The sequence below is a fragment of the Podarcis tiliguerta genome (genome assembly GCF_965153285.1).
Source record: "Podarcis tiliguerta genome assembly, chromosome: 14".
NCBI classification, from domain to species: Eukaryota; Metazoa; Chordata; class Lepidosauria; order Squamata; family Lacertidae; genus Podarcis; species Podarcis tiliguerta.
This window is the reverse complement of record NC_139547.1, coordinates 47,660,596-47,682,663: the sequence shown is the minus strand read 5'-3', so window position 1 is coordinate 47,682,663 and position 22,068 is coordinate 47,660,596. Positions and strand designations below refer to the sequence as shown.

General features: G+C 47.9%; 2 protein-coding genes and 1 long non-coding RNA gene across 5 annotated transcripts in view; all 3 read right to left on the bottom strand.

The window, feature by feature from the left end:
• SREBF1 (sterol regulatory element binding transcription factor 1) overlaps positions 1 to 735 on the bottom strand; it is a 52,630-nt gene extending 51,895 nt beyond the window's left edge. The window contains exon 1 of the mRNA XM_083413358.1: positions 107 to 735. Within this exon, the coding sequence (XP_083269484.1) occupies positions 107 to 212 (106 nt within the window). The 5' untranslated portion in view covers positions 213 to 735. The remainder of the gene's footprint in view (positions 1 to 106) is intronic.
• Positions 736 to 8,059: 7,324 nt separating this feature from the next.
• TOM1L2 (target of myb1 like 2 membrane trafficking protein) overlaps positions 8,060 to 22,068 on the bottom strand; it is a 59,049-nt gene continuing 45,040 nt past the window's right edge. For all 3 annotated transcript variants that reach the window (XM_083413578.1, XM_083413576.1, XM_083413577.1), the window contains 2 exons: positions 17,390 to 17,426; positions 8,060 to 14,602 (listed from right to left, as the gene is read on the bottom strand). In XM_083413578.1, coding sequence (XP_083269704.1) covers positions 14,448 to 14,602; positions 17,390 to 17,426 — 192 coding nt within the window. In that variant the 3' untranslated portion in view covers positions 8,060 to 14,447. The remainder of the gene's footprint in view (positions 14,603 to 17,389; positions 17,427 to 22,068) is intronic.
• Positions 15,604 to 16,957, bottom strand: LOC310664593. The gene is made up of 2 exons (XR_014504985.1): positions 16,075 to 16,957; positions 15,604 to 16,042 (listed from the first exon to the last, which is right to left on the bottom strand). It is a non-coding gene; the product is annotated as an uncharacterized lncRNA (long non-coding RNA).

The window sequence follows — 22,068 nt, the reverse complement described above, 5'->3', positions numbered from 1 at the left end:
ATTTTTTTTGCAGGTACCAACTGGGCAAAAGCTGCTTCCCTTCTCCCCGGCTGGCACCGTGAGAAACAGCCCGCCCCCCCCCCCGCTCCCCCTACCCTGTACCCACCGTCAATGTCGCTCAGCAGAGCCGTGTCAATCTCGCTGGATTCATGGAGAGTCAGCGAAGGGTCCAAGCCGTCCAAAGACGCCTCTTCGAAGGCGAGGTTGTTCATCTCGGCCACGGCGCGCACAAACCCCTCCTTAGAGAAACCCCCTCCACGCACGCACCCCTACCCAACCCGGGGGCAGGCCAAAAAGAAGTTGATTTAAAAAAAATAAAAATGAATAATCTGGAGGAGTCTGGATGACAGGCTGGGAGGAGGAAGCGCCTTCCTTAGGCTGCCGGGGACTCCGCGCCCAGAGAAGCCATCTGCGCATCGGGAAGCCAAGCGGCCCGGCGTTTATGGGCTGGTGGCTCCTAGCTGCCTGCTGCTGGCTGCCATCCTCACGTCCATGGCAGGCTCTGTAAGGTGGAGGCAAGAGCAAGTTGCGAAGTGGAGCTCGAACCTGCTACTGGGAGGGAGAGCAGGGGGAGGAGCCTCCGCTTTGGGGAACGCCCCCTGGCTCTCTTGATTGGCAGCCCCCTGCAGTTCCCGGGAAGTGAACTGGCTGGCCGGCCCGCCTCCCCCACATGGACGGGAGGGGTGTGCGGGACACAACAACACCGGCGGCGAGAGTCCCAGGCTCCGCTTACTTAGCAGGAAATCTGGGGATCACTTCCGAGCAAATGTTGACACGGTTGCAGGCTCAGTGTTGGTGGAGGAGGAGGAAGGCCTTGGAGCAGCTGAAAAGGGAAATTCAACACGTCCCCACCCCCACCATGCATGCCCAGAAAGTTGCACCTGATGAATTTCTGCCTGTTGCGCACAAAGGGGCTTAGGGGAGGGACATTAGGATGGTCTGATCAAGGGGACCCCAGAAGGCTCAGGAACCCAAGGATGTGCAATTTGGAAAGGGGGGGGAGGTATTTGACACCACCTTGCATCATTTTGCAAGAATTATTATTATTATTATTATTATTATTATTATTATATCCCAGTTTTTCCTCCAAAGAGTTCAAGGTGGCGCACATGGTTCTCTGCTTTATGCACTTCATCAATGCAACAACCCTGTAGTGTAGGTTAGGCTAAGAGGCAGTGACTGGCCCAGTGTCATACCCGGTGGGCTTCATGGCTGAGTTGGGAGCTGAATTCTGCTCTCCTGCTCTGACACTCAGCTGCTCAACCACACTGCTGGTAACAGTAGATTAACTTCAGCATAACTGGTTTTTTATATAAAGGAAACAATGCATGAGGTTATTTATTTTAAAGGATTTGTTTACACACCCTTAAAAATATTACACCCGTGCAATTTTTAAAACGTACTAATAACGAGCTGAGTTTCTCGCATTGCAGGGGTTCCTTCGAACTACAATTCTGTGATCTATGAACTAAAGAAAAACAATGAAACTGGAAATCGTCTAACCAACCATTGCTTAAAGTAGAAAGAGTTGGATCCAGACTTCAGTCATTATTGGGGAAAACCCATTGGGTAATTTGCCCAACTAAGTCATATTCAGAATGGGTCTTCTTGGAGTATGATTAACCCTAGATATTCACCACTGAAATTAAGGGGGCTTGATAAAAATCAACCATCCCATTTATTGCAAAGGGGCTGCGCTAAGAATGGCAAACAGCGTAATTCTCACCCTGTCCACTCAGAAGTCCCACTAAATCAAGTGAGGCTTCCATGCAAGAGAGGCTAGGATTCCAGCCTATATCTGGGTCCCGGCAGAAATCTCTACATGTGCTGGGCAATGCAAGCTTTATTTCCTGTAAGAATTCTACATATTCTTAGAAGAGTCTTGCAAGAGCCCTGTTTGATTGCAAAATAAAATGGGGGAGAAACAAAACTTGTGGGGGGGGGTGCCCCCTTTTTCACCTTCTCCACCTCTGTATCCCATCATGCAAGGACACACACAACCTAGATCCACAGGCAACTTTGTGTGTGAATAAAGCACTGCCGCTTTCCTCAATCCAAAATAGGTGTTCCAAATAATAAATCTGGGGCCTCCCCTCTATTTTTAGGCGAGACTCTTCCCTCCCCCCCCCTTGATCCAATAGGTCAGAGCCATCCCTCAGCTTACCTAGGTTGCCAGATGTTTAGCCAATGTCAAATCTGCTAAAGGTGGCTGTTTTACTACAGTTAAGGTTGTTCCTTTATCCTCTTTGCAAGGTAGGTGGCAAAATTAGTCAGAGCTCCTGCACCACTGATAATTGTGCAGAAGAGAGAATTTCAGCACAGGATACACCTGCAGAAACCGTCTCTTCTACACATCTGTTTAAAGGTACAATAGCACAGAAGAGGTGGAATATAAATTTTACACACATACAGGATAGATGAAAGAAAGAAATTCAATCAATCAATCAATTAGGGGTTGGACTAGATCGTCCTCAGGGTCTATTCCATCTCTACAATTATATTCTATAAAAATAAAGAGTTAAACTGCACCCAAAGCTTTTTTTTTTTTTAAAGAAAACAAGCAAGCAAATAAAGCAGAAATTAACTTCTGGAACTCACTGCTGGAGGATGTGGCTATAGCCACTACCTTAGATTACTTTATAGGGGGACAAAGAGGAACCAGCAATAAAACATTGCAATGATCAGATCAAAATGAGCAGATAACAGCAAAGGTGGCTGGGTTCATAGCAGGGGCAATCAGAATAAGGGCCACTAACTGATGGCTGATTCAGGACTTTAAATTGTGCTCTTATATCAAATTTCCTTTTCTGCGTATACTGTAATGTTTTACCGTTGCGATGGCCATTGGCTAATGTGAATAAAGTTTTATCTATCTAAAAAACAAAACAAAAAACGTTGCAATGTCCCTCCTCAAGGAGTCAAATAAGCATGCCTGCTTTCAGCATATTCCATTTCACTGCTTTATGGTCCTGCTGTTCCGAGATAGACTGCCTCTGAACATGATGCTCTGCGACAAGGGTGGGGAAAACTCTTTCATCTCAATGGCCACATTCTCTTCTGGGCAACATTGGCTGGCGGGGGGGGGGGGGGGGTCAGTTACCTGCCAGAGGCAACACATGGGTTTTGCTTTGATAGTGTCAGCTAGTTTTACACTCCCCTGTCACGCCCTTCTTCACAGAGAAAGAGGAGTTGTCAGTCCCTGGGCATCATTTATTATATTTAGGATAGCATCTTATTCAGAGGCCGTCAACCTGAAGAGTAGCTGTTGAGGACAAAGAGCAGCAGAAAGTCATTTGCCTTTATGGCCTCAATTTGGCCTAGATGAGATTTTCAACTTGTGTGCAGATAGGGTCTCACTTGATTGAACGCTCCTTTAAATCAACAGCAACAATCTGTGCTCATAGAAGATTAGCTGCTCAAGGAGAAGAGCATCTTCCTGTCGCGCTACTTTTCTATGTGCAGGGATATATTTTAAGGTGGAAGCCTGCAGTCATTCAAACCCCACCCTGCAGTCTTTAGTGGTAAGACCCAGACAGAGTCTCCTCAGTGAGAAGTTGGCCACAAACTTAAATAGAATTACTTGCGAGTACCAAATCGGCCTAGGATTTAAATATGTGATGTTGTAGAATACTATGGATAAAAGTTAAAATGAAAAGAAAGATGTTAATTGGACTAGGTAAATTTTATGTAAAATTAGTTTTGGAAAACTGTTACAATGATTTATATGGAAATTCAGCCAGGGGAAGTCAAGGAAGTCATCTAACAATGTTAACTAAAGTGGAATTTCTATAGTTAGGATATATGTCTGTTTGTTTGTTTGTTCTTTGATGTTTTCTTTTTATGTTTGATGATATGTTAGTTTTAAAATTTGGAAAATTTAATAAAAAAAATTTGGGGGAAAAAAGACAAGCTGGCCACATTCTGAACATGTGAGTAGTCAAGGTCCTTCTCCTACTTTCTGGCCACAATGCCTGAAATTCAGAGGTAGATTGCATTAGGTCATGCAGGTTCCATTTAGCTGTCATTAACAACAGGTCTCATCTTTCTCCCCTAATTAATATGTCCGTTTTTTTAAGCTACCCAGACTTAATCTTTACTTCCTTGCAGGGCTGTTTGTCGTTGCAGGCACAAACGTGCCTTCTGCGATCAGAATCTCCCAGGGAGCAAACAAACAATCAGGCAGGGAAAGAGTTAAAACTTGTTCCGCTCCTGTGGGCGGGGCCGTGCTGCGACCTCAGCCAATCGTCTGCGGCCAAGGCAGGAATGCCCCCGCGGGAAAGCTTAGTTGAGCAAGCGGGGAAACACCTCCAGTAGTGCCAGTCGGCTCAGCCAATGGCAGCGCGGCTCCGCAGTGGAGTGATTTCGCGTCACAGCCCAGGCTCTAGGATTACATCATGGGGGCGGGGATTCCCCTCCTCCACGTGGAGAGGAAGGCGAGGAGCTGCCAAAGTCAGAGTCGACGTGAGGGGCGGAGTTAAGGATTTAAAGGAGCCGCTCAGGTTCGGTTCCCCGTTGTTTGTGGACGGAAACGGGAGCTTTGTGCTAAATATGCTGCAGCGCAGGGACTTAATCAGGACTTAACCAGGTGACCAGATGTAAAAGGGGAAAAAACAACAGGGTTCTTGCACAACCATGTAAGCCGTACCTGCTGAAATTTCTTCTATTAAGGAAAGAATATTACTAATAAAATACTATTATTTTATGAAATAATATTAAAAGGTGCATCAACACTCCCCGTTTCATATCTGCCTGCCGCCGCCAAGCATAAATCTCCGGGCCTTTTAATTTTTTTACTTTAAGGGGTCTTGCCGGGCGCGCAAGAATTCCTCTGCACATGAGCAGAAAGCTTTTCCTTCTCGTATGCACACTGGGCAGAAGTGCCAACTTCTGCACTCTTTCCCCAGCTGCATGGAGCAGAGTAAGCCTGTAGGTGAAGGTTTCTCTCACTGCTGCAGCTGCGCGCTAGGAAAAGCAGCACCTGTTGGATTACTGCCTTGCAGAGGGGTGAAGTCAAACTGCTGCATTGGCAGCATCAAAGTGACCTCTCCAGGGCGCAAGCCTGGGCAGGATGTATGGAGGTCTTGGACCACCCAGACGACAAGATCCCCCCTCAACCTCGCTGGTGTGGTCCAACAGAAAGCGGAGCAAGACATCTGGTACCAGCTGGGCTGCAGGAGTTGGCGGAACGAGGAGTACAAGGCGCCATTCAACTGCCTTAGGGACTCCACTCCGGATTTGTTTATTTTACTAATTTTCTTATCCTGAAGATATCCCGCAAGGGAGCGGCAAGGTTTAGGTCTAGGATCAACGTTGTCCTTCTCCCAGATGGGCTACTTTCCCAGGTGAAATCCGCTGGAACCTGTCTTCGCATGCAGGGCAAGTCCCTAACTCACCGAGGGTTAGAGACCCATCGGCTGCCGTCACCTGGTTAAGCTGACCAGTCGAAGCCATTCCCAGTGTGGGGCTGCTGTTGCCTGCTGACAGCTTCTGGGAGCCACAGGTGTAGATTTTCAACAGTTGGTTTTATTTATATTTTGAATTTCTTTTTAGATGATTTCTTTCTTTCTTTCTTTTGACTTTTATAGATAACCTTAAATGCATAGTTTATGTAAAACACTGAAAGCGGCCGCTAAAATTGAGCTGTTTTGCAGCAGTTTCAGTGGAAACTAGCTGGTGCTATTGGAGCAGCCAAGAATGTTAGTTGCTGGGTGCTTGGGACATGCTGCACAATGGATGGGAGGCCCTACCTGGCAATCACCACATGTTATGACATCTAATAGACAGGTAGGTTCTCCACCCCAGCTGTAGATTGCAGGCTCCTTGGGGCAGGAGCCTACCCACACCTTCTTTGTAAAGCTGTTGTGTACATGGATGGCACTACTGCCGTCAATCGTTTTGTTCTCGCTGTGTGTGGAATTTGCAAAACCCATGTTCCTTTCCACACTTTTCTGCTCTGTCAGAGCAAGTTTCCTCCCAAACAGAAGCTGGCACTGTATTTTACTAGAATGTTGTGGCAGACAAAAGGCCGCAGGAGGCACATGATGTGCTGGAAAGAACAGCAGTAAACAAGGCTACAAAGCCAATAGACAGAAGTCACTGAGCTGGGCAGTCACATTGCAGCTGGTGCTCATGCAGACCAAGGACATCTTCACACCATCCATTTAAAGCACTGCAGCTCCACCTTGAGCAGTCCTGCTTTTTGCTAAAGAACTCTAGGAGCTGTAGTTTCTTACGGGTGCAGAGAGTTGTTAGGAGGCCCCTATTCCTCTTATGAAGGGACGCAGATGGCGCTGTGGCCTAAAACCACAGAGCCTCTTGGGCTTGCCGATCAGAAGGTTGGTGGTTCGAATCCCCACGACGGGGTGAGCTCCCGTTGCTCGGTCCCTGCTCCTGCCAGCCTAGAAGTTCAAAAGCACGTCAAAGTGCAAGTAGATAAATAGGTACCACTCCGGTGGGAAGGTAAATGGCATTTCCGTCTGCTGCTCTGGTTCGCCAGAAGCGGCTTAGTCATGCTGGCCATATTACCCAGGAAAACTGTCTGCGGACAAACACCAGCTTCCTCGGCCAGTAAAGCGAGATGAGCGCCACAACCCCAGAGTCGTCTGCAACTGGACTTAACTGTCAGGGGTCCTTTACCTTTTTTATTCCTCTTACAGAGCTACAACTCCCAGAGTTCCCTGAGAAAAGGGTTTGTTAAACCACACTGGGAAATGTAACTATAATTGGGACATTGGGGGGGCATACATTTAAAGCATTATGATACCCCCTTAAACAGCCATGGCCTTCTTCCCAAAGAATTATGGGAGCTGTAGTTTCTGAAGGACGCTGAGAGTTGTTAAGAGACTCCCTATTTCCATCACAGAGCCAGTGCTTTTCTTTCTGGGGGCACTCAAGGGTACGCAGCACCGGCACTTCTTTTTCTAGAAGGAAAGCACAGCAAAGAAATACAATTCTCAGAGTCTCATAGGAAGAGGGACTTTTTTGCTAAACCACTCATGGGAGAAATAAATGAATAGCAGATTCCGATTCGTCTCCCAGAGCGGCTTAACAGTCAATTCCTCTTAATAGGAAACTCTGGGAATTTTTTTTAAAAAATGCTTAAAATGTTAGCAGGTTTCATTCAGCTGCTTAACATCAATGAAAAGTGGGCAGCAGAGCAGGCCTTTTGCAATTTAATCGGACATATTTTCCTGTACCTCCTACGTTAAGTAACACTCCTGTTTGCAATACTCCTACCTTCATTCCAATGAGAATTATTTGAGTAATTGAAGCGGGAGGGGAGAAATGACCTGGAACCTGGTTGCCTGAGAAGGTGCCTGATTATCTTCTTCCACTACCTCCACCGCCCTGTTTCTTAGCATAAATTCCCCCCCCCCCCCGCAAGTTTGGCCAGTCATGAAAAACTAAACCAAAACCAAAACCAAAACTAGCATCCTGGCCCAATTCAGGGTGGGTGCATGGATTTAATTTTATATAGGAAAAAGTATTTTGAACTTTTTAGTTTAAAGACATTTATCTGGAAGGGGAAGGATGTCACCATGATAAGAGGGTTATAAATTTTTGGGTAGTGTGGAACAGGTATGGAAGAGGATTTTTTTCTCACCCTCTCCCCATACTTTTAAAACTGTCATCCAGTAAATACTGCTGGTATTTAGGAACACAATCATGGGGGGGGGGGGGCTTGCCATAAGCATCTGGTTTACCAATGGGAGAAAATAACAGCGAGCTAGATGAGTCTTTGGTCTGTTCCATCAAAGTCCTTTTTATGTTCAAAGCCAATGGTCTCCAACTTGTGGGTTGAGAACCACTGGTGGGTCACACAGCCTGATCCAAAATAGGTTGCCACAGGAGCACTGCCACCATGCAAATATGCAGCAGGAGATTAAGAATACGGTCCCCCAAAGCATGTTGGGGTTTAAAAGTGGGTCCTGGGTCTGAAAAGGTTAAAGATACCTGTTCAAATCTCCAGGTGATTTAGATCCTGGGATGCGACTGGGAAATACATTCAATCCATCGCCACACGGCCAACATTCACGTCTAGTCGTTATCGCTGTACAGGTTTGCACTAACGGTATTTTATTGGAGTATTTCACATGCAAGAATGAAAGGAGAAAAAAAATGTACAGAGACCGACGGACAGACAAGAGTTAAGTGACAGCAGGTTAATTAATACATCCTGATGCAAAAACCGTGTAGCGGGTTTTCGCTCACACAAAGAACACCATCACTAAAAAGGAAAGAGAGAGAGAGAGAGAGAGAGAGAGAGAGAGAGAGAAGCCAGGATAGTTTTAAAGGCATTTAAAGAATTAATTTTTACATAGCTGTCTTTACATTTTTAAAAAAACAATTAATTCCCTTTCCCTGCCCACCAACCTTCTCCCCCAAACAAACAAAACAAACAAATATTTTCAGTAAATAAATATTATCCACTTTTAATCTGGAGACGCCTAGAGCTTTTTAAAAAATATACAGATGGAGACACTATGACACAGGTTACGGTGGGGTGATGCTACTGCAACAGTTAGCAGACGGGGGGCGGGGAGAGCTCATACTAATTTTCTTGGAGGGCAGAGGAACCCCACTTAATAAGGATGTTCTGTAGAAGCATTTGCTTGCCATGGAGAAATAAGAGCAGGAAACAGAGTGTGGGGTTATATGAGGACCACAAAAGGCCAGGATTGGTGTTTTGTTTGTTTTAAAACCCAAATAGTTAGCAGGTTCAGTCACTGCATGCCTAAGGTTCAAAAGGACTGTACAGAAGATTTGGAAATTTCTAAGCAAGCCACTTCCTGTGAGATTATAAAAGGGTGTTGTGGGATCACAAATTCAGGTGTGGTCCGCACTTCTGTAGGTATCAAAGCAGGGTGGAGGTTAAAAGGAGGCCAAGTGTTCAGGCCAGATGCTGGATAATTAAAAGGGCTCAATTCTTGACTGCTATCCTGCAGCTGCCATTCATCCAAGGCCGCCCTGTGTTGATGCTTCTATGGCTGCAGCTATTAACTTTAAAGTCAGCGTTTAACACCAGAGGGTTGAGCAAAGAATTGGGTCCATACTTCCTCCATACCTTCTGTCCTCTCCTGAAAGGTCATGAGACCATGTTAAGTTTGCTTTCCAGGCTAAGCCTGAAAAGATGGCTCAAATAAACACCCAAGTTCCTCACTTCTATTTAAGAATCGGGAACCTGTGTCAGGCGTTGCCGGACTCCCATCAGCCTTAGCCAGCATGGCCAATGGTCAGGGATGATGGGAGTTGTGGTTTAGTGGCAAGCTCACCCATCCACACGAGACATTTTAAACTGGATTGAAACCACTTCAAACTTCAAAAACCATCGTTTATGATCTGCACCCCCCCCCCTGCAAAAAAAGAGCCCTGGGAACTGTTGCGTTGGGAGAGTGCCATGAATTGTGCTAAATGCATCTCACCTCTTTGCAGACAGGCATTTCCCAGAGATCATTTGGGCGGGAGACACGGCAGCGAAAACAGAGCCGAAGGTTTAAAGTTTGTGGGGTCAATAGGCCATTAATCAGGGGGATCCCACGTCCTACATCAGTCCTTCTTATCCTAGCAGTAAGTACCAGTAGGGGATGCTTTCGCCTCTCTTTGATCCTCAAACAGACTGAATCAGACTTCCCCCAGTTTTAGATAACTACTCCCGTCAGTCCCAGCCAGTTGGAGAAAACGTAGTTTGAAACACCTGGAAGGTACCAGGTTGGGAAATACTAAACCGAATGAAGGTTCGATGCATGCTAGACTGCCAGAAGTGAGAGCTGAGGCAGCTCTGGCGTTCTTTTGTCTGTGCAGGGGGAAAGTGCAATGAAAAGGTTTAAAATATCCCCATCTCCTGTGTTGGGGACGCTTTCTTCACTGATCTGCCAGCCACCACCCAGATGAAGGGCTGGCAGCGAACTAGAACCCCAGCAACCTTCTTTTACAAAGGAAAAAGTGCTTCCCCATCCCTGGGGAATCCCCTCTTGTTCCTCCTCTGCCTGTCCTCACAGGACAGGGATGGGGAGTGACAGGAAAAGGCCAGGCACAGCTTCTCCTGCTGTAACAGTAGTAGTGTCAACGGGACGGCTATCTTCTTATCCAGATTACCGAGATGCAGCAGCTACAGAGCGTCATTGCGCTGGCACAACCAGTTCTGGGCTGTGGACAGCAGGCTTGAGGTCTGGGCCAACAGAAGCTGGTAGCAAATGCTCCAGAGAGGCCGGTCTCCGACTAGGGAATGGGAAAGAACGTGGGCTTCTTGCTATGGCTGGAAGCCTCCTTGCCCCCGTTTCATTCTTTCCCCATTCTTCCTGGAAGCTGGAAGGTTTCACTGTCTCCCCCAAAGGCTATGGCCCCATCCACACTATTAGTTTAAATCACAGCCGTTCCACTTTAAACAGTCATGGCTTCCCCTGAAGAATCCCGGGAACTACAGTTTGTTAAGGGTGCTGAGAGGTGTTAGGACACCCCAGTTCCCCTCACGAAGCTGCAGTTCCCAGTTTGGTTGAACAACCCTTCCTTCTTCCCAGGGAACTCTGGGAATCATAGCTCTGTAAGAATAGGGGCCTCCTCTCAGCACCCTGGACAAACTACACTTCCCAGATTTTTTGAGGGAAGCCGTGACTGTTTAAAGTGATATGATACGGCTTTAAATGTATAATGCAGATGGGGACAGAGAGACAGATGCTGGAGGCCAGTCTTTGGAAACTTTGTGTGCTCCAGATGTTTTGGGGGCTAAAACTTCCATCAGACCCAGCTGGGTGGTGGGAGTTGCAGTACAAAACATCTGGAAGGAACCAGGATGGCGACAACTGCACAGCTGTATGGACAGGACAATGGCCAAATGGTCACTTTCCATTTCTAAGATGCTTTGTTATCATTTAAAGGTTCTTCCCCCTCCCCGGCGCACATGTGGTTATTTAACAATTTCTTCATAGCCTAAGAATTCGTAACAGGTTTTGCTATTGCACCAGTCTTATACAGATTTGAATTCTACACATAACACTTAAAAAAAGGGGGGGGTGGTAGAGAAGGAACATGCTATGCATCTCCTCATACATGGAATATATTTTAAACGGAAACAATTTGTTTTCTTCGTTCTGACACCTTTATTAACACAGAGGTGTTAATAAAGACGCTGTAGGAGATGTGTTTCTTAAAAAAGTAAAAAAAAAGGGAACAGGTGAAGGGAGGTAACAATTAAGGTCCCAATCCAGCAGGGATTTCTCTCGTACAAGTTCCCGCTCACTTCAGTGGAAACTTCCTACAGGATCAGGCCCAAAATAAATATCCGAAGCCTAAATGATGGGCCTCATTAGTGTTTGAGCAAGGATCCCAACAATAATTTAGTGTCATTTAGTGATTCCTAACACAGATAAGGGATTTTTTTTTTAATGGATAGTCCCATATTCTCGTGGATTATGCCACTTGGGGTCAGAGCCTTCCCTCACTTTTGGCCTCTAATACAATAGACAGCCCCTTCTCTCTTCACGCCTGTGAATACGGCAATGGTGAAGATGGTTGGAGAGCAAGGAAGTAAAACTGAGGGCAGAAAGACCTGTGGAAATATGGACAAAGGGAAGGAATATATTTAAATTTCAACTTCCCAGCTTGGGCGCCACAAGGAAGCAATGGGAGGTCATCGGGATATGGGATGCTAGGGAAACTCCCCAAAAAGCTCTGGCAGGTGTTCGGTGAGTGCTGCAGACCAACCTGGTGCCCCTCCAGATGTTCTGGGAGCTGCAGTCCAAAACATCTGGAAAGCACCAGGTTGTGGGAAGGCTGTGCTAGGACATAGCCAGAAACCTAAGTTTACTTGCTCCGAGGGCATCTAGCTACAGGCGAAAGAGCTGGGTCGTCGCGGGAACAACCGAGGGCTCTTGAGCCAAGGGACCTTCCTCCTGCCGCAGAAACTGCCCCTGTTGGGGAGCATCTAGGCAGGGTGGAAGCAAAAATGTCCGCATCTCTCTGACACCAAGTCATTTCATTTCTCACCAAGCCTAGACTGGATGAAATTCTTCTCTGCTTTGCCAAAACAGCTGGCAATGGCTGCCTGCTTTTCTCCTCCTTGGCATAGTATCTTGCAACAAATCCACCTCTAAAGGGATCTCGATGCTGCTGGAACAGGGGTGGGGAACCTGTGTCCTTCGAGCTGTTGCTGGGAATCCAACGGCCATAAGCCCCAGCCCTTACGGTCAATGATCAGGGATAATGGGAGCTCCAGTTCAGTCACATCTGGAGGGTCACAGGCTCCCCAACGCTGAGCTACTACAAAGCAATGGAATGGACACAACTGGTTTCTACTCTACGTGCTAGAGACAGAGCCCTGTGCTAGAGACCTGGTCCTCCTTCTTAAAGTAGCCAGGAAGCCAGATCACAGCCTCAGAAGGTCAACATGCAACACACACACACACACAGGTTACCCAAACATTCTTGCTTGGGAGTAGTGCCACAATATCCACACAGGCAGGTGGAGAAACCACCATCCAACCGGACTAGACATGGGGCCAGACAAACGCATCGAACAGCCACGTCCAAAACAGGGCTTCCGGTTGCATGAGCTTTTAAAAGCATACGTCCGCTGAGCGGACGGTGCAAGAGGCAGCAGAATGGGGCAGTATCATTTCAGACTGCGGCTGTTAGAGGGCCCTTTCTGAATACTCCTCCTTGTAAACATTCATAGCAAACAGAGACCTAACACTATAACAAGAAAAGATTCCAGCTCACTCCTTTGCCTGCTGCGCTGGCTTTTGATTTGTACGGAATATTTAAAACACGGAAGTGGTGCAGCCCACTCAGCTACCATAGGTCTCTACCACATCACCCTGCTGCATGGGGGTGGACCAAGTCAAACATCAAGACTAGGACCTGGGATCAAAACAGCAGAACTAACTGCAAGGTAGGAGGTCGAACCATATATGACAGACAGTTCCACCACAAAGCAGAACGCAACTCCAGTGGTTTGATTTAATGCTGCACAAATACGTGACGTGTTCCCAGTTGCTACTTTCCTCCTGGATGGACCCTACATTATACCCTTGGACAGGTTGAAACCACACACCAATTTGTCAGTGGATTGCGTGGGGTTCTCCCATCTCAGAGCACCTCTCTCCGCCAGGCAAAACACCCATACAGGTTCATCACCCAAAGTTACCAGTCGTATGGAGGCCCAGGAATGGCAGTCGTGCTGGACTAGCAAAGCAACAGAAAGCAAGATCAACTCCTAATACTAAAAGGGTCACTTCTGCCTTCTCTAACTCCACTTGGCAGGGGATTTGTTGGAAGGCCAGAGAAGCCAAAGACAAGTACCCTGTTGAGAATTTGGCACAGCCTGGAAATCCTGACAGCAACTTCAGGGGTGCTAGCGGAGGCAGAGGGGCACGCAGACAAGACGGGGAAAGCCATCACTTAGAACGCAGCAGCCGAGGTGCCAACAAGGGTCGTCATTCCAGACTATGCACCACACTGTCTCTTGCTTCTCCATTCAAAATTTAAAGTGCAACTTCCTTGCAATGCACACAGCAGCCCAGCTGTGGCCGGATCCTACTCCCAGGATTCTCAGCGACACCTCTGCAAGGACAGAGGATCTATTCTAAACCCCTTTCCACGTGCGTGTCTGTGTGTCTCACATACACCCATGCAAAGCAGGTCTTTGGTATGCGTGTGCCAGGAGTCCACCTGGCAAATACGGACACTACTTTAAAGACTGCCAATTTTTCAGGGGGGGGGGGGAGTTTCTTCTCCCTTGTAGAGACAGTGTACCCGCTAAGAAACACGGCCTACCTATCAGAGCCAGGTCACAATCCTCACTGCAGTTGACTACCTTAGGGCAGAAAGCCAAACAAACATCCCACGAAAAAGATCCAAACCTAGCTGGGGAGGGGGAACAGGCAACGCATGGTGCTAAATTCTGGGACTGGAGCAAGATGATAAATTGATTTTGTGTTCAACCTATGGGAAGGCTACGCCGGTTCTTGAGAAACAGGCACCTAAACACACTTATCCACTATCAGAGATGCACCAAGGGTGTTGCACTTTGGACTGGCTTGTGGGAGAAAGGAGGTTTTGGCTTAAATCAAAGACAAGACTGCCCTCTGCACAACTCTGTTCTGGATCTGCCGGGAATGCGGGGAGGTGAGAAAGAATTCATGCATTATTATTATTGTTGTTAAAAAAGAGAGAGGGTCTTGGTATTGACCTGGGTGGGTGGGTGTGAGAGAGAAGGAGCTTAGCGAGTGGGCAAGGACAGCCACAGAAGTGACAAGGCTGGATGTAAATACTCTGTGAAATGTTAGCTTATTCGGGCTGGATCGCTTCCAAGAGGTACGAGAGGCCATCTATGGAACCCAGGAGGGGCAAAGGGAGCTCGTCGCTAGCTGGAGAGCACGAGGAGGCCGCTGGACTGCGCGGTTGCCTTCCTCCACACACGCACACGAGGAAGAAGAGGCGAGGAAGGAGCGTCACAGGGCAAAGAGGGCATCTTCAGAGCGCTCCGGCTTCTTTTTGCTTGGGGGGTTTGCCGTCGTCGGTGGCGTGGGCTCCTCCTGAGGTGGCGAGGGCAGGTTGGGGATCCTTTCAGCAGCTTTGGCGCGCTCCTCTAGGAATTTGTCAAACTCTGCAGGATTTTTAAACAGAATAAAGAGTTTATGTTGCGTTTTAGGGCTAAAGGAACTTTGCCGCAAGCTATGGCATCAGGATGCCTGCGGGGGCTATGCAGCTCTGCAAAACTGCCCCCCCTTGCAAAAGGGCCTCCTGCGGCAGATGCCCTAAAACAGAAATGGAGAACCTCAGGCCTGGGGGGGGGGGGGAGGCTCTCTATCAGGCCCTCAGGACTCTCCCTGACCTCCCAAACCTCAGCCATGTTTCCTTGAATTCTGATTACCGTATTTTTCACTCTATAGGATGCACCAGACCATAGGACGCACCTTGTTTTAGAGGGGGAGAACAAGAAAAAAAAATCTCCCCCTCTCTGTGAAGCACACCTTCAGTGACGCGGCAGGAGAAACTGAGTCCCTTTCATTTCTCCTCCCGCTTGGCTGAAGGGGCGCTGCGCAGCTCTCCCTCTCTGCTGTAGCTAGGAGAGTCTTGCTCTCCCGGCTTCAGCAAAAGGAACCCGAAACCTGCGGAGCACAGCAGGAACTCGCACTGCGCTCCGCAGGCTTCAGGCGGCTATTCCTGAAGCCTGGAGAGCGAGAGGGATCAGTGCGCACCGACCCCTCTCGCTCTCCAGGCTTCAGCGAAAGCAACGCAAAGCCTCCGGAGCGCAGAGGGAGCGCTCCCTCTGCGCTTCGGAGGCTTCGCGTTGCTATCGCTGATGCCAAGGAGCCTGCATTCGCTCCATAGGACGCACACACATTTCCCCTGGCCAACCTGGTGCTCTCCAGATGTTCTGCACTACAGCTTCCATCAGTCCCAGCCAGCACAGCATGATGGGAGTGTTAAAACTCCGAGGCCTGTGAGCACTTTCTGAAGTCCTTTCACATGCTACTAGGACCAGTCTCTTCAACTCTGAACTTCTTCAATGATGCACAACTTAGCAGAGTAGTGCAGCTTTTCCCAGGCAATGATCGAGACTGCTCAGTCAGGATGACGATCAGCAACAAAGCTGACGACTAGTAACTTGATTTTGTAGTTTAATATATACGGCAGCAAACGTACAAGCTATATACAAGTTACTATATACAGACATGAACGTCATCACTCTCCAAGCACTCCAGAATACTCCTAACTAGCCAAACAATGTCATAGGTCATGCTGCCTATATGAGACACCTCAGCCAATCACTGACCTGTTACTCCAGGCAAATTTCTCCTGTGCTCTATCTCCCTAGCCTGTAGTCAAAACACTAATTGCTCACTTGCCAAGCTGCACATGGACTATGAACTCCAACAGGGAGTTGCTAGTCCAAAATACCTGGAGGGCACCAGTGTAGCCAGGGATACCTAAAAAATGCGGGGTGTGGTCCAATGTTCCCTTGTCAGAAATCAGAGCCCATTGGCTCTCTGCAAGAAGGGCTTGATTGAACCCCAAGGGATGATTGCCCTGATAATGGCTTCTAGGAAAGACCGTTTGTGCACACAAACAAACACAAAACAGTATGGTGTTATGCATCCTGGTCTGTGTGTTCTCTGCCTGAAACAAAATTCTGCCCCCAACTTGTAGGCATCCACCTGTCTCGAGAGACAATGAAGTGCACCTCTGGGGGTGAAGTCAAACTGCAGAAGAATCACGGCGCCTGCTGTGGCTGTAGAGACCAGTAACTCGTATCTGCTGGCTCCCGTGTTGTTTTTGCTGCGTCAAGCAGCACCAAAGTGACCTCTCCAGGGCGCAAGGTCCTGGGCTGCTGATGTGGTCCTCTTGGCCTTGCTGATGTGGTCCAAAGGAAAGCAGGGCAGTACATTTGGCTGCAGGAGTTAACGGAAGAAGGCATACAAGATGCCATTCAACTGCCTTAGGGACTCCACTCCCTAATTGTGCAGGGTTTACTCCTTAGCCTTCTCTTCTCCCGAAGATATCTTCCAAGGCAGTAGGCATGGATATTTTTTCTTGGGGTTTCTCACGAATGAGTATAGCCGCAAGGCAGCGGAGGCGTAGGATCAAAGTTTTCCTTCTCCTAGACAGGCTTCCTTCCCAGGCTGACGAGCCCCATCTGCCCCCAAAGCTGAATACTGCAGAAAGTATTCAATGTCTCCCATTTTGCATAACTTTTAGGGAGCGGCAAGGAAATATGCAGGGCACTACAGGCCCTCCCTCCTGCCGACGCCAGGTATCTCACATGGCCACGTTGTTTTGGAGAACAGGAAGCTGTTAGCTCTCTGCACTTTTCAGAAACCATTTAACACATATTTGTCCCGACAAGTTTTCCCAGCTGAATCAATCGACCTCTGCCATGGATGTCAACTTTGTATTTGTTAAAAAAAATTTTCCCTTATTTTTCATTCTGTTATACACTGTTTCTTAAAACAACTAAGAAGTACCGTATTTTTCGCTCTATAAGACGCACCAGATCACAAGACCCACCTAGTTTTTGGAGGAGGAAAACAAGAAAAAAAATATTCTGAATCTCAGGAGCCAGAACAGCAAGAGGGATCGCTGCGCAGTGAAAGCGGCAATCCCTCTTGCTGTTCTGGCTTCTGGGATAGTTGCGCAGCCTGCATTCGCTCCATAAGACGCACACACATTTCCCCTTACTTTTAAGGAGGGAAAAAGTGAGTCTTATAGAGCAAAAAATACGGTATTTGTTCTTTTAAAGACCATCCTGCCTGCCACATTCTGAACTTTTTTCCTGCGCTCGCAAGGTATCACAACACACAGAGTCCTGCAGGTGGCTTTGTGCCTTACAAGAATTTTACTTGAGTTTGTGTGTGTGTGTTTTCCCCCTCCCACATGCTTAGTTGTTTACCTTCACTCGTCACTCCTTCTTCCAGTTCGTCTCCTTTCTGCAGTTGGAATGAAAGTGGGGGTGGGGAAGAGAAAAGAAATATCAGCACATGCTCAGAAAGTCCCTGCGTAGCTCATACCTCTAAGGTGCTTCCAGCACTGGAACGGAGCAATCAAAATAACCGGGTGCACCATTAAAGTCAGTTGATGGCATGTACACAGCTAGTGTGATGTACACACCTTAAAACTAGACCAACCAATATTCCTTCTCTGAAAGGAACAAGTACAATTGTGCCACGGGCAGTGGCTGTCTCCACTATCTTGTCCTTTTCATCAGAGGAGAGGAGGAGGAGAAGAGGCCTTTTCCAACTCAAGTCAGGGTCACATCAAAACAGGGGCCCCAAATAACCATTTTTCTTACACCTCCACTAAAAAGGGGGCCATGGGTGGACTACTACAGGAATGCAAGCAAGTTCTTCATCACACGGGCAAGCCAAGAAGTCGTTAAGAAACATTTGCTGGAAACGTGGCTCCCCAACCCACCGCCACCCCAGCCCCAGGTCTGGAATAAAAATCAATTATAGGGTAAATGATTGGATGTAAAAAGTTGGAATGGAATCCACAGTGTGCCCCTGAGCAGTGGGTTGAAAGCCTTCATGCACAAAACGGCAAGCAGTTTCACAAGCAAAATCAAAGGCTGCTGCAGCCGTAGGTCTTCTGTCCTCTTTTGCATTTATCAGGCATGGGATCTGCAGGGAGAGCCCTCCTGATCATACCGTGGTCTACTAAAGTTTGGTTTTCCCATTTTCCGGAACAAGCTTCCTATGTAGATTAGGCAATCCTCAGCGATGGGATGCTTTTGCAGACAGCTGAAGACCTTGATGTTTGCCCTGGAATCTCCTGACTGCTGACACTGAGGATTTTGCTTTATTTGTTGTTGTTTTATACAGCGACTGTGTTTCCTGTAATTATGTGTAAGGACTATCTGGATGGCTTAATTGTTGTTACTTATTGATTTGTTTTCATGTAAAGATTGTGAACTGCTTTATAAACGAAAAGCGGTATAGAAGGGATTTAAAAAATAATTAAGTTATTCTCATTGATTTTTAAAAGCTGCACCTTCATTTGCTGCATTCCCCCACCACCTCCCCAAAGTAGACTGCTCCAGGGATTTAGGTCAGGGGGAGAGGGAGGTATCATAGGGTCTGTCCACACCTCGGCTTAATGTGGCTTATGAATCCCTGGTTCCTCTTTTAATTTCCCCTCGTCATAGAATCATAGAGTTGGAAGAGACCACAAGGGCCATCGAGTCCAACCCCCTGCCAAGCAGGAAACACCATCAGAGCACTCCTGACATATGGTTGTCAAGCCTCTGCTTAAAGACCTCCAAAGAAGGAGACTCCACCACACTCCTTGGCAGCAAATTCCACTGTCGAACAGCTCTTACTGTCAGGAAGTTCTTCCTAATGTTTAGGTGGAATCGTCCATGTGGTCTTCTCCCAACTACTGCTGTCCCAAACTTCCTCCTCCCTGAGCTTGAAGATTCCTGATGCTTTCAACATCCAAACAGGAGAGCTACATCTTGAGGGCTGGCTCAATCCTTTTTGCTGCCTGAGCTGAGGGACAAGATGGTGCCCTCCCACAAGGAACATACAGAAGCCACTTGGGCTGGCAGTTGAATCTTACTCCAGTGCTGATGAAAGTGTCTTTCATGGCACTTGAGGGCAGCAGGCTAGCCTAGAGGTGAACAGGGCAGCTGATGCAGCTGCCTCACTCTGCCTCACCGTAGGGCCGGCCCTGCATGATCATTTGGATCAAGAGCACAGTGGACCTACTGCCTGGTGGCATCTCAGCAGCAGCCAGGGCAGTCCTTCCTCCAGCTCCAGCATTTCGGCCCACATGCAAAAACTCGGGCGCACCTCCCTGCCTTTCTTTGGTCAGCTCGGGACGCTACATTCAGAGCAACCGCTGCTAATAGTAACAATTCAATGGCAAAAAGCCTTAATAAAATATTACAAATAAATTAAAAAAACACACATGGAAAGCCGTTGCTTTGCCCTCTAGATGTTCTGGGTGACAACTCCCATCATCCTTGATTATTGGCTATGGTAGCTGGGGCTGAAGGTAGTTGTAGCCGAAAACATCTGGGAGGGACCATATTTTGCTCTGTTTATTTTTCAAAATCAGTCTCCATATGCAGATATAAATATATATATATATACCACCCACCAAACACACATTCGAATTAGAGAGCCATTCTACGAATTAAACAGGTGGGCAGGGGAGGTTAAGCAGATTCTGGGATATACCGTATTTTTTGCTCTATAAGACTCACTTTTCCCCTCCTAAAAAGTAAGGGGAAATGTGTGCGCGTCTTATGGAGTGAATGCAGGCTGTGAGGATATCCCAGAAGCCAGAACAGCAAGAGGGATTGCTGCTTTCGCTGCGCAGCGATCCCTCTTGCTGTTCTGGCTTCTGGGATTCAGAATATTTTTTTTCATGTTTTCCTTCTCCAAAAACTAGGTGCGTCTTATGGTCTGATGCATCTTATAGAGCGAAAAATACGGGTACCACTTGAGAGGGGGGTGCATGAGCGAGAGAGTTCTCATTAGGTAAACTAGTATGTTTGAAAGAGGGCTAAGTTAAAATCCCTCCCCTCCCTGCTGATGGGCTACTTACTTGCATAGCAGCAGGGAGGGAGGAAATGAATAAATATGATCCCTGCGCACACCTCTGACTTTCCTCCCCTGCCTCAGCCTATGGCCTCGCACTGCATCTCCTGGACCTGGCCTATGCATGCAGCAGAATGGACTGCACAGCATGTCAGGCAAATAAACATGATTGCTGGATGCCCCTCAAAGAGAAGCAAAACAAAACCTCAAGTAGAAACTAGCACACCACACAGAAAGGCTGTAGCCTAGCCCTCTCCCTGTTGTGATAGGCTTGCCTCCTTATAAGGTGGGTATTTTGGCTGCTTTTGGGATCTTCCTCCCCCCCCCCCCCCAGCACAGAGGAGGCTATTGATGCTCATGGCTCTTCACCTTTAGAGATACAGTCCCTTCTACCGTTTCATTCATGGGGATGGTCTGGTCTACTTACATTGCAGAATCAAGTGGAAATAAGATTCTAGTATATCTGAAGGAGTGTTTCTACCCCCATCGTTCTGCCCGGACACTGAGGTCCAGCTCCAACGGCCTTCTGGTGGTTCCCTCACTGTGAGAAGCCAAGTTACAGGGAACCAGGCAGAGGGCCTACTTGGTAGTGGCACCCGCCCTGTGGAACGACCTCCCACCAGATGTCAAAGAGAAGAACAACTACCAGATTTTTAGAAGACATATGAAGGCAGCCCTGTTTAGGGAAGCTTTTAATGTCTGTTGCATTACTGTATTTTAATGTTTCGTTGGAATCTGCCCAGAGTAAATGGGGAGGCCCAGCCAGATGGGTGGGTTATAAATAAATAATAATAATAATAATAATAATAATAATAATTATTGTTGTTATTGTAGGAGGGAGGGTTCATGTGTAAATATGCACCTGCAGTTCCCTACAGGATTGGGAACAAAACGTCGCAAGCTAGAGCGCTCTTGTTCAGAATGCAAGCCAGCCAGCCAGCCGTGCCCTTTTCCAGAACACTCCATTCCATGTCCTCCCCCTCTGCCTGCTTTCCCCTTCGCCTCCCCATCAGCAGCCAGCCATCATTCCTGTGTTCTATCCAAATACTTAGCATAAACCCATGGAAATTAATGAACCTGTTAGTAGAGTCCATTATTTTCAGTGGGTCTACTCTGAGTAGCAATGGATATAACCCTTAGACTTCATGGGTCTACTTGCATCCTGCCTCCTTAGGTATTTCCACTTGATTCTCTCCCCGCCCCCCAGCCCATATTTCTGCAAATCTTTAGGTTTCCCAAGCTTGCTAACGCCTCCATCTTGTATGTGGATGAAGCCTGGAGGAGGGAAACTTGAACAACTCTCTCTCTCTGTGTGTGTGTGTGTGTGTATGTAAAGAATGCTATGTTCTAAGTAGAAAAATAGCACATCAGGAACTGGGCTGGCTGAGCTAGAACTGTGTGTGTGAGAGAGAGATACACAAATGTTCAAGGGAAGCATTCAGCAGTGGCATTCCCTCACAATCTGAGGGCGTGTCCACACCTGGCTTAATGTGGACTGTGAACTGCTAATTTAATTCCTCCTCTTCCATGTGGGCATGCTCCTCCAACTACAGTGGTGCCTCGAAAGACGAAATTAATTCGTTCCGCGAGTTTTTTCGTAGAGCGAGTTTTTTCATCTTGCGAAGCACCACGGCGGGGAGGGGTGGGGAGAAGCAGGGCAGCTGCCACAGCCGGTCCTTGGACTCACCCGCGCCTTGTGGACACCATGCGACGCGGCTGCTGGAGGGCGGCGGGGCTCAGGAGCACGACTCCAGCTGCAACGCTGGCTGCTGGCGGCAATGGCTCCTGAGGGGAGCGCACGAGGGCGGTGGGCAGCGGCGCGAGGCAGCCGGAAGGTCGGAAGGTCGGCCGGAAGGTGGGAGGGAGCCGGAGGAGCGAGGAAGTGAGCGTGCGTGCGTGCAGTGACCGTCGCCATGACAGGAGAGGCAGGGCCGTTTCGTCTAGCGAAGCAAGCCCTTAGAAAAATCCGTCTTGCGAAGCACCTCAGAAAACGAAAAACCCTTTCGTCTAGCGGGTTTTTCGTCTTCCG